We start from the raw sequence: 12,505 nt of genomic DNA on the forward strand, positions 1-12,505 counted from the left end.
CAAAAAACTAGCCAGGCGAGGTGGCGGGCGCCTGTAGTCCCAGCTACTCGGGAGGCTGAGGCAGGAGAATGGCGTAAACCCGGGAGGCGGAGCTTGCAGTGAGCTGAGATCCAGCCACTGCACTCCAGCCTGGGCGACAGGGCGAGACTCCATCTCAACGAAAAAAAAAAAAAGAAAGAAAAATTAGCCGGGTGTGGTGGCGGGCGCCTGTAGTCCCAGATACTCAGGAGGCTGAGGCAGGAAAATCGCTTGAACCCAGGAGGTGGAGGTTGCAGTAAGCCGAGATTGAGCCACCGCACTCCAGCTTGGGTGACTGAGCAAGACTCTGTCTCAAAAAAAAAAAAAAAAAAAAACCACGGTTTACAGGCCGTCCGGGTACAGTGGCTCACACTTGTAATCCCAGCACTTTGGGAGGCCACAGTGGGTAGATCATTTGAGGTCAGGAGTTTGAGACTAGCCTGGCCAACATGGTGAAACCCTGTCTCTACCGAAAAATACAAAAATTAGCCAGGTGTGGTAGCACATGCCTGTAAGTCCCAGCTACTGGGAAGGTTGAGGTGGGAGAATCACTTGAACTCAAGAGGCAGAGGTTGCAGTGAACTGAGATTGCACCACTGCACTCTAGCCTGGGCGACAAGAGTAAGACCCTGTCTCAAAAAAAAAAAAAAATGTTGACAAAGGTAATGTAGTAATATGTAAAATGCTCAGGGAATATTCTAAGTGGCAAAGGTATTACACAATCCTTTTACATAATATGACATTAAACATAATATATATATTAAAAAGCCCTGTGCTTAGAAATGACTCAGGTACTAAAATGTCAATAGTGTCGATAGTGGTGGTGAACTGACCTCAAATCTTCCTTTGTATTTGCCAAATGGTCTCTCATGAACGTTTTTTTTTATTTGTTTTTTGAGACAAAGTCTCACCCTGTTGCCCAGACTACAGTGCAATGGCATGATCTCAGTTCACTGCAAACTCCACCTCCCGGGTTCAAGTGATTCTCCTGCCTCAGCCTCTCAAGTAGTTGGAATTACAGGCACATGTCACCATGCCTGGCTAATTTTTTGTATCTTTAGTAGAGATGGGGTTTCACCATGCTGGCCAGGCTGGTCTCAAACTCCTGACCTCGTGATCTGCCAACCTCGGTCTCCCAAAGTACCAGGATTACAAGTGTGAGCCACCGCACCCAGTCTCTCAAGAACATTCTATTAACTTAAAATGGAGGAAAGTTTGAAAACTCAAAATATTTATATTTTTAAAAGCCTGCATAGAGGAAAATCAAATCAGTGTCCCAATATGAACTCTCACTCAGTTTTAAGTAAGTAAAAGAAATCATGCAGTTAGAGAAAGCACAGCTCAGAGTGGCAAGGCTGTCATCTTCACAGTGGGCACGTGGGCCCTGGGCACTCTGCAACCACAACAGGAGGCACACAGACCCTCCCCCTCCCCAAAAACAACCCCACAGAGCAACAATATACATAGGGAGCTATGTTTTGAGACATGGAGGAATATGAGTATGTTTACTATAAATCTGTATACATTTAGAAGGAAACACTAGAAGAATAAACCAAAAGCTAACATAAATGGTTACCAAGGAGAACAAATGAACAAGAAAATTGGAAGCAAGAATTCTCTGACTATAACTTGCCTGTTTTTTTGGAGACAGAGTCTTGCTCTGTTGCCCAGGCTGGAGTGCAGTGACATGATCTTGGCTACTGCAACCCCTACCTCCTAGGTTCAAGCAGTTCTCGTGCCTCAACCTCCCTAGTACGTGGGACTACAGTTGAGTACCACTACACCCAGCGAATTTTTGTATTTTTAGTAGAGATGGGGTTTCACCATGTTGGCCAGGGTGGTCTTGAACTCCTAGCTTCAAGTGATCTGCCCCACCTCAGTCTCCCAAAGTGCTGGGATTACAGGCATGAGCCAGTGCACCTGGCCTTATAACTTGTGAGATATATATATATAACTTAAAATGGTACACTTGGCCTTATGTATGTATGTATGTGTATATGTGTGTGTGTGTGTGTGTGTATATATGCACCTTATGTAAGTGCACTTATATATAAGGCCATATATATATATATATATATATATGCACCTGGCCTTTTAACTTGTTATATATAACTTGTTTTTATAATTGTGTTATATATAACTTGTTTTTATAATTGTGTTATATATAACTTATTTTATATAATTTTGACTATGAAATCATGTTGTTTTCACATTCAAAAAATTAAGTTAATAAAAAGTTCTTCAAAGTTTAAAACAACCCAAAATGAACAGCCCTAACTATGTATCAAACTGACATTTGAAACATAAAAAAACAGGCCAGGCGCGGTGACTCACAACTGTAATCCCAGCACTTTGGGAGGCCGAGGCAGGCGGATCACCTGAGGTCAAGAGTTCAAGACCAGCCTGGCCAACATGGAGAAACCCCGTCTCTACTAAAAATACAAAAATTAGCCAGGCGTGGTAGCAGGCACCTGTAATCCCAGCTACTCGGGAGGCTGAGGCAGGAGAATTGCTTGAACCCAGGAGGCAGAGGTTGCAGTGAGCCAAGACCGCCCCACTGCACTCCAGCCTGAGTGACAGATCAAGACTCCTTCTCAAAAAATAAAAATAAAAAAAGAAAGACAAAAAAAAAGACAAAAAAAAAACAAAGAAACAATTATTTCACGTAGCATCAGAACAAAGTATTTTGATTGCACATCCTTAGTGACACATGTTCTAAATACACAGAGAGATGCAAAGCAATCTTTTTTTTTTAGAGTGGGGTGGTGCAATCATAGATAACTGTAGCCTTAACCTCCTGAGCTCAAGTAATCCTCCCACCGCCTCCCAAGTAGCTGGGACTACAGGAGTGTGTCACCATGCCCAGCTTAATAATTTTTGTAAAAATGAGGTCTCACTATGTTGCCCAGACTGGTCTTGAATTCCTGGGCACATATGATCCTCCCGTATCGGCCTCCCAAAGTGCTGGGATTATAAGCATGAGCCACTGCACCCAGTGCAAAGAAATCTTAAACGTCAAAAATATCCATATTTTTTAGAAATGGTATGGAAGTAGGTAGAGTAAAAAGACATGACTCCTGAGATTTCCTTTAAAATCCTCTAGCAAAAAGGCCAGGGACCATGGCTCATGCCTGTAATCCCAGCACTTTGGGAGGTCAAGGCAGGAAGATCACTTGGGCCCAGGAGTTTGAGACTAGCCTGAGCAACAAAGCAAGACCATGTCTCTACAACAAAAATAAAAAATTAAACGGGCATGGTGACACACGCCTGTCATTCCAGCTACATGGGAGGCTGAGCTGGGAGGATGGACTGAGCCCAGGAGTTTGAGGTTACAGTGAGCTATGATCATGCCACTGTACTCCAGGCTGGGCAACAGAGCTGGATCCTGTCTCTTAAAAAAAAAAAATTTTTTTAAGTACTCCACCAAAGAAAAAAAGAGGTAGGTTAATTATGGTAACCTGATAACCACTGAATCTAAGTGATGTGTGTGGGAGTTTATACTAGTCTTTGTACTTTGGCATGTTTGCAATTTGCCATAGTAACAAAATCTTTGTAAGCCTTAATTTCGCCCTCTCCCTTCAAGTTCCAACCGAGGCCCAACATTCAAGGAAGGCCTTCAACCACTCAGACAGCTTTGCTACCCCAGTATCTGCCCAGCCACACTATCTCAAGTCCTTACTGCCTCTGCATGGAATGTCTTGCTTCCAATTCCCCAATACCCATTCCACCTCTCCGAATGCTACCCCCAGTCTCTACCTGTGATCCCCAAAGGAGAAACAAGACCCCCATGGAATCATTTCACTGCAGGTTAAACACTTTTGGGATGACCTTAAAAATGACTGCAGATTCCATCCACCCCACACCACCCAAGCCTATCAACAGGTAGTCACTCTGCAAGACATTCTCTGAAGCAGACAGGAATGGGCTGGACTCCACCTGACCCTACCTGACTATAGGCAGGGACATCTCTAAAAGGCCCATAATCCAGTAGGTCCTCGGAGCGCGTGGGGTTCCCCAGTTTGGTGTAGCTCTCCACATTTCGAGAAGCAAGCTTCACACGCATGGTTTGTGTCTTCGTTGGATAGGGAGAGTAGAAATAATGGTTCCCCTCAAACACCACAAACTGTTTCTCTGACTGGGTGATCTGGGTTGGATACGGCTGAAGCACATGGGTGTAGACTGTTTCCACAATGACTGAAATCTTGGCCCCAGGATCAAGAGCAACTGGGAGCTTGACTATGAAGAATCTCCCACTAAAGGAAGAACAAGGCAAGAGAAATAAGAGAGACTGAGGATACTGAAAACACTAGTAGCAGTTCAAACTCAGAATAAAATTTTGAACCCAAAACAAAAGCAATTATCTTTAAGAGATCACCTTTTTCTTTTTTTTTTTTTTTGAGACAGAGTCTTGCTCTGTCGCCCAGGCTGGAGTGCAGTGGCCGGATCTCAGCTCACTGCAAGCTCCGCCTCCCGGGTTTACGCCATTCTCCTGCCTCAGCCTCCCAGGTAGCTGGGACTACAGGCGCCCGCCACCTCGCCCGGCTAGTTTTTTGTATTTTTTAGTAGAGGTGGGGTTTCACCGTGTTAGCCAGGATGGTCTCGATCTCCTGACCTCGTGATCCGCCCGTCTCGGCCTCCCAAAGTGCTGGGATTACAGGCTTGAGCCACCGCGCCCGGCCAAGATCACCTTTTTCTTTTTGAGCTGGAGTCTCGCTCTATCACTCAGGTTGGAGTGCAATGGTGTGATCTCAGCTCACTGCAACCTCTACCTCCTGGGTTCAAGCGATTCTACTGCCTCAACCTCCCAAGTAGCTGGGGATTACCTATTAGAATGTTTTTAACTTTTGTTCCATTGTTGAACATTTACGTTGTTTTACACTCTTGCTATTTATAAACAGCCCTGAAAGAAACAGCTAGATATTTGTCTTAAAAGACCTAAATTATTTTTTTTTCTTTTTCTGAGACGGAGTCTTGCTCTGTCACCCAGGCTGGAATGCAGTTATGCGATCTCAGCTCACTGCAACTTCCACCTCCCAGGTTCAAGCGATTCTCTTGCCTCAGCCTCCCGAGTAGCTGGGACTACAGGCACCTGCCACCATGTCCGGTTAATAAAAGACTTAAATTATTATATTAAACGTGATCTCTTGGCCAGGTGTGGGGGCTCACACCTGTAATCCCAGCACTTTGGGAGGCCGAGTCAGGCGGATCGCCTGAGGCCAGGAGTTCAAGACCAGCTTGGGTAACATGGCAAAACCCTGTGTCTACTAAAAATACATACACACACACACACACACACAAGCCGTGTGTGGTGGTACACACCTCTAGTCCCAGCTACTCAGGAGGCTGAGGTGGAAGGATGGTTTGAGCCCTGGAGGGGGAGGTTGCAGTGAGTCAACATGGCATCACAGTAATGCAGCCTGGGCAACAGAGCCAGACCCTGTCTCAAGAAAAAAAAAAAAAAAATCCTCTAGGACAGATGCAGTGGTTCACACCTATAATCTCAGCACTTTGAGAGGCCAAGGCAGGAGGATGGCTTGAGCTCAGGAGGTCAAGATCAGCCTGGGCAACATAGCTAGACCTCCTCTCTACAAAAAAAAAAAAAAAAAGAAAGAAAGAAAGAAAGAAAGAAAAGAAAAAAATGTGTAATACAGCAGGCACTTCCTAAGCAACTTTCCTAGTTTATGATCCCATATGATCCCAACCCTGACATAACCTTTAACAAGAGACAAGGTATATTGTTTGTCAGCTTACCTTTTACCCTTAATTTTGGTTTCACGTACTTCCAAATTGTTGTCTTCCTCATCTTCTCCCTTCACCTAGAACAGAAAAAAATAGTTTATTCTTCACATCTTTTGGCTTCTAAATTTTGAGTCATTAATTAACCAAGTGCTTTAGTATATCCCCATTAAAGTAGTCAAATTACCAGAACTTCTTAGAGATTGGATTTTCTTTTCAGTAACAATTTTTTTTTTCTCTGAAACACAAGAATATTGTCCAAGACTTACTTTTATAAAGTGGCATATGGCCCAGATGCAGTGGGTCACACCTGTAATCCCAGCACTTTGGGAGGCTGAGGTAGGTGGATCACCTGAGGTCAGGAGTTCGAGAACAGCCTGACCAACATGGAGAAACCCCATCTCTACTAAAAATACAAAATTAGCTAGGCATGGTGGCGCATGCCTGTAATCCCAGCTGCTCAGGAGGCTGAGGCAGGAGAATCGCTTGAACCTGGGAGGTGGAGACTGCAGTGAGATGAGATCGCACCATCACACTCCAGCCTGGGCAACAAGAGCAAAATTTCGCCTCAAAATAAATAAATAAATAAATAAAAGTGGCATAAAACTTCTATAAATGCATAACATTTTCCTGAATGATGAAATACACAGAAAGATTACACTTCCAAATATACTTCTCAAAGGCCCTTTTCTTGATGCTTTTCTTCCTCATTTATATTCAAATAAGTATACTCAAAGAAATGTATTTAGTGATATAACAGAAAAGTCTCGGGGCCGGACATGGTGGCTCACACCTGTAATCCCAGCACTTTGGGAGGCCAAGGCGGGTGGATCACCAGGTCAGGAGTTCAAGACCATTCCGGCCAATAGAGTGAAACCCTGTCTCTACTAAAAATACAAAATATTAGCCGGGTATGGTGGTGTATGCCCGTAATCCCAGCTACTTGGGAGGCTGAGGCAGGAGAATTTCATGAACCTGGGAGGGGGAAGCTGCAGTGAGCTGAGATCATGCCATTGCACTCCAGCCCAGGCGACAGTGCAAAACTCCGTCTCAAAAAAAAAAAAAGTCTCATGGGTTTTTATTTTTTATTTTTGTACAGACAGGGTCTCCCTATATTGCCCAGACTGGTTTCGAATTCTTGGGCTCAAGCAACCCTCCCACAGATTACAGGCATGAGATACAACGCCCAGCTTAAAACTGTTTTTTCGCTAATATAAAAGTTAAAACTGGCCGGGCACAGTGGCTCACACCTGTAATCCCAGCACTTTGGGAGGCGGGGGGTGGGGGGGGTGGATCACCTGAGGTCAGGAGTTCGAGACCAATCTCGCCAAAATGGTGAAACTTCGTCTCTACTAAAAATACAAATTAGCTGGCTGTGGTGGTGGGTGCCTGTAATCCCAGTTACTTGGGAGGCTGAGGCAGGAGAATTGCTTGAACCCAAGAGGCGGAGGTTGCAGTGAGCTGTGACCATGCCACTGCACTCCAGCCTGGGCGACAAGAGTGAAACTCCATCTCAAAAAAAAAAAAGTTGGCCGGGCACGGTGATTCACATTTTGAGAGGCTGAGACAGGCAGATCACCTGAGGTCAGGAGATCGAGACCATCCTGGCCAACATGGTAAAACCCCATCTCTACTAAAAATACAAAAATTAGCCAGGCGTAGTGGCGGGCACCTGTAAAGCCCAGCTACTTGGGAGGCTGAGGCAGGAGAATCACTTGAACCTGGAAGGCAGAGGTTGCAGTGAGCCGAGATCGTGCCACTGCACTCACTCCAGCCTGGGTGACAGAGTGAGACTCCCTCTCAAAAAAAAAAAAAAACGGTTAACAGTGGCAAAAAACCCTTGGGGAGGAGCCAATGACCACTGTTTGGGGTACCCTCACAGCAACAAGCTATGTAACCAGGAAAACGACGTTCACTCCAGCAGGCTGCAGGGGTTTTCTGAGAAAGAGTAGTTATCTCCAATCATAAGACTCTGGAGCAGGCTGCAAGGGAGAAGTGTATACATACCCCACTGATCTCTCCGCCAACCCACCCTCAACTGAAAAAAAACAAAAATTAGGCTATCTTTTAGGACTTAAGTAGTGATTCCCAGTAGGATACAAAAAGCTGTAATGGTGAACTTTTAAAATATTATATCAAAAAGCCTAAAACAATCATACAATCATCCTCAATAAAGCTGTACAGTCTAACACAAACAACAAGTTTCATTACTTTGACTAGAATCTTATCACAATGGGAACCAGCCAGGCCAAGTGCAGTGGCTCACACCTGTAATCACAGCACTTTGGGAGGCCGAGTCGGGCGGATCACGAAGTCAAGAGATCAAAACCATCCTGGCCAACATGGTGAAACCTTGTCTCTATGAAAAAAACACAAAAATTAGCTGGCCATGGTGGCACACGTCTTTAGTCCCAGCTACTCAGGAGGCTGAGGCAGGAGAATCACTTGAACCCGGGAGGCAGAGGTTGCACTGAGCTGAGACCATGCCACTGCACTCCAGCCTGGCAACAGAGCGAGACTCCATCTCAAAAAAAAAATAAATAAATACAAAAATTAGCCGGGCATGGTGGCATGGGCCAGTTACTCCAGAGGCTGAGACAGGAGAATCGCTTGAACCCAGGAGGCAGAGGTTGCAGTGAGCCAACATAGCGCCATTGCACTCCAGCTTGGGCAACAAGAGTGAAACTCCGTCTCAAAACAAAAAAAAGAAGAAAGAAAGAAAAGAACCCACTGAAAAACATTTCAGCAACCTCATCAGTTTCCAACACAACTGTTGGAAAATATGCACCTCTCAATGTTAAGTTCATCATCCAGTTGTTTCCCACTGGGATAGGAGTACAAAATAGCACATATATCCATTTAACTAGTGTCTTGGACTACAAAATTGAAAATGATTTTAAATAAATCTGCTGATGTGACTGCAGGTCTTATACCCAATACAACCCTACCTCACAGCCATCAAAGCCACAAGAGGCAACATTATACAGTGTAAGAATACATAAATTATGAATAAGCTGGAGCCCTGACTTACTCTGCACTGTAAGACCACATGTAGGGGGCTAAATAACTTAATCTGCCAGACTACAGCCTTCTTGCCTGCTATATGAGGACTTATACCTTAAATGGTTGCTATGAGGGCTAAATTAAAATATATTTAAAATACCCACCATACGCCGGGCGCGGTGGCTCAAGCCTGTAATCCCAGCACTTTGGGAGGCCGAGACGGGCGGATCACGAGGTCAGGAGATCGAGACCATCCTGGCTAACACGGTGAAACCCCACCTCTACTAAAAAATACAAAAAACTAGCCGGGCGAGGTAGCGGGCGCCTGTCGTCCCAGCTACTCGGGAGGCTGAGGCAGGAGAATGGCGTAAACCCGGGAGGCGGAGGTTGCAGTGAGCTGAGATCCGGCCACTGCACTCCAGCCCAGGCGACAGAGCGAGACTCCATCTCAAAAAAAAAAAAGAACTAAAATACCCACCGTAATACCTGACACAAAGTAGAGTCCCAGTAAGAAAGTATCTTACCACAAAAACAAAGAACAAAAGGAAACTTCTGGAGGTGACAGATATGTTTATTACCCGGATTGTGGTAATGGTAACACCAGTGTATATGTATTTTGAATATATTAATAGGCAGTTTTTTTCTATACCAATTATACCTCAATAAAGTTGGGAGAAAAAATAAAAACAAGATAAAATAAGCACATTAACCTAGCTCGCAGGCATGATGGCAGGATAGCCGAGCTCCTGCTGTGGTCCACTTACACTGTAACAAGCTCATTAAATCACAACTGGCTTCTATAAAGAATGGGATTTAACATTCAAGACATTCAAAGGTGGCAAGGCAAATTTACATGAAGTTTTGATCTGTCTTTCCACAAGCCTATTTCATCATGCACAAGGCATGAAAGAAAACAGGAGTCATTTCAGAAACGTAATCTCTATAAACCCGGCTTTACAGCTCCATATTCAGTCAGAGAACGAAGTTTGCTTAGAGGGAAATGTGACACTATAATGACTATTCTCTCAACAAATAATTAGGTAATCATTTAATGAAATTGTTTAACAACAATAGTAATAAAAAACAAACCTCTGTGTATGTATATTCTCTCCACTCTCAAACCCAACATTTTCTTTGGTGATCACTGAAATACCTGGAAACATTTAAGCCAAACAGCCATTTATCGCCGAGATTAAGAATGAGAAGCAGCAGGGGGAAGGGAGAAAACTGGACTTTCCTTTTCTGTACGGCATAAGAGAACTTATATTACGTGCAGGAATTTCAAAATTAACTTTAAGAAGAGTTTTAACATTTAGAAAGTGTTCATTAGCAACCTTAAGAAATGCGTCACATTAATAGGGATTTCAAGTGATTACCGAGTTAAAAATGCGAAACCTGTTACATTTCTGATGGTTCTCTATGTCTAAAAAGAAGCACCTACAACGGACCAGATACTGAATTAAGAGAATGAAATTCATTTTAATTCATTTATTTGTCCTCAACTTGGGTGACCGCGTCAGGCCGTGAGAAACAAAGTCCGGCGCCCAATGGCACCGGGCCAAGCGGCTGCCGCGCTCGCCTTACGGAAGGAAGATGCGTTCTATCGGCCGGAGGTCGCCGGAGCGGTGCCGAGAACGGCCCAAGCAGGGGCAAGCTCCGAGGAGGGTCCGCCGCGAATCCCAGCAGCTGCTCACGTGAGCAGCGACCCGCGCGGGGGCAGGCCAGCGCTGACGTGGCCCATGCATGAGGGCGGGCGTGCACCGGCCGCGGAGGCGCCGGGGCCCCGAGGCAATCCCACGGACCCCTGCGCCCCGCCCGCCGCCCAGGTCTCCGCATTTCCTGAGGCCTAGAGGGGCGCGGGCGGAGTCGGGGGACCGGCAGGAAGGGAGGCGGAAGGGCCCCGGGAGCGGCGGCGAGGGGTGGCCCACACTCACCTGCACGCCCAGGTGCGCCAGCCGAGCCTCGAGCTCAGGCTCCAAAGCCAGAAGGAAAGAGGAAGCTCGGGACGTGGAGCTGCCGCCCAGGTGCGCCAGGACCACCTCGGCAGTCACCTTAGCCAGGTGGCTGCTTAGGTCCACTGTGCGCTTCACGTCCTCGTTGATCAGCGGCGGTGCCTCGGAGGAGGCACTGCCTGGCGCCGGGGTCCAGGACCCAAGCAACAGGAGAAGAAACAAGCCGGCGGGCGGCGCCTCCATGACCGAGAAGAGCAGAGGGCGAAGGCGGGCAGAGCCCCGCCGCGGTAGCCCGCCCTCCCGCCACTGAGCAGCCGCTCATTGGGCAAGGGCTGGTGACGCAAGATGGAGGCGCCCAACAAGGAAGGACCCTGTCTCCAGGGCAACCGGGAAGTCGACCCGGCGCCTGATTGCAAACCCCTCTCAGAGCTACCCGGGCTATCCTGTTTGTAGTGCGAGTGCACTTATTATTAGATTTCACTTACCGAATTTTTACAGGAGCGGCACTTGCCTAGGTCTCTACTCTCTCCTACCATTCTTCCTGTCCAATAATTCTGCTCGTTTTGCTCCTTAAAACAGTGAAATTTTGCTCAGACTAAGAAAGTAAAAGTCGGCCTTCTTTATCCACCGATGGATGCTAAAATTAGTAGGCAGAACTTGAAGCCGAAACAAGATATATGCAAAGTTCCAAAACATCTCTACTAAAATGTTTAGTAATTAGGCCGGGCACTATGGCTCACGCCTGTAATTCCTGTACTTTAGGAGGCCAAGGCGGGCGGATCACCTGAGGTCATAAGTTCAAGACCAGCCTGGCCAACATGGTGAAACCCCATCTATACTGAAGACACAAAAAATTAGCCGGGCGTGGTGGCGGGCGCCTGTAATCTCAGCTACTCGGGAGGCTGAGGCAGGAGAATGGCTTGAACCCCGGAAGCGTAGGTTGCAGTGAGCCAAGATGGCGCCATTGCACTCCAGCCTAGGTGACAGGGTGAGACTCCGTCTCAAAAAAAAAAAAAAAAAAAAAAAATTAGACGGGCGTGGTGGCGCACACCTATAATCCCAGCTACTTCAGAGGCTGAGGCACGAGAATCGTTTGAACCCGGGAGGCGGAAGTTGCAGTGAGCCAAGATCGTACCACTGCACTCCAGCCTAGGCGACTGAGCGAGACTCCCTCTCAAAAAGAAATAAAATAAAAATAAAATGTTTAGTAATTACAAAGGAAAAAATCGTCTACAGTGGAGAATCCTGGCGGGCACCACTTTAAACACGTGATCAAAGTTAACATCACCACTTGTAAAATATAGTAACATTAGGTATCTACTGATAGGATCCATTGAGAAAGGCACATCACTTACATCACTTCTGTGGTATTGCCACAAAATTACAGAAAATCCATCACCTCAATCTAGTCATAAATATAGACAAGGCCAGGCACAGTGGCTCATGCCACCAATCCCAGGTCTGGATCCTGACCCCAAGAGAGGGTTCCTGGATTTCACACAAGAAAGAATTCAGGGTGAGTCCGCAATGCAAAATGAAAGCAAGTTTACTATTTTTTATTTTATTTATTTATTTATTTATTTATTTATTTATTTATTTATTTATTTTTGAGATGGAGTCTCACTCTGTTGCCCAGAGTGGAGTGCAGTGGCACAATCTTGGCTCACGGCAACCTGTGCCTCCCTGGTTCAAGCAATTATCTGCCTTAGCCTCCCCAGTAGCTGGGATTACTGGCGCCCACCACCACGCCCGGCTAATTTTTGTATTTTTAGTAGAGATGGGGTTTAAACATCTTG

At 45.9% G+C, this 12,505-nt stretch overlaps 1 protein-coding gene across 1 annotated transcript in view; it reads right to left on the bottom strand.

Annotated features, from left to right (window-relative positions):
• The window catches only part of RPN1 (ribophorin I), a 27,366-nt gene extending 16,314 nt beyond the window's left edge, over window positions 1-11,052 (bottom strand). The window contains exons 1-3 of the mRNA XM_023215740.1: window positions 10,692-11,052; window positions 5,770-5,834; window positions 3,965-4,271 (exon numbers count right to left, since the gene is read on the bottom strand). Of these exons, the coding sequence (XP_023071508.1) occupies window positions 3,965-4,271; window positions 5,770-5,834; window positions 10,692-10,952 (633 nt within the window). The 5' untranslated portion in view covers window positions 10,953-11,052. The remainder of the gene's footprint in view (window positions 1-3,964; window positions 4,272-5,769; window positions 5,835-10,691) is intronic.
• Window positions 11,053-12,505: the final 1,453 nt, after the last annotated feature.

The sequence above is a fragment of the Piliocolobus tephrosceles genome, chromosome 2 (assembly GCF_002776525.5).
Source record: "Piliocolobus tephrosceles isolate RC106 chromosome 2, ASM277652v3, whole genome shotgun sequence".
Classification (NCBI taxonomy): Eukaryota; Metazoa; Chordata; class Mammalia; order Primates; family Cercopithecidae; genus Piliocolobus; species Piliocolobus tephrosceles.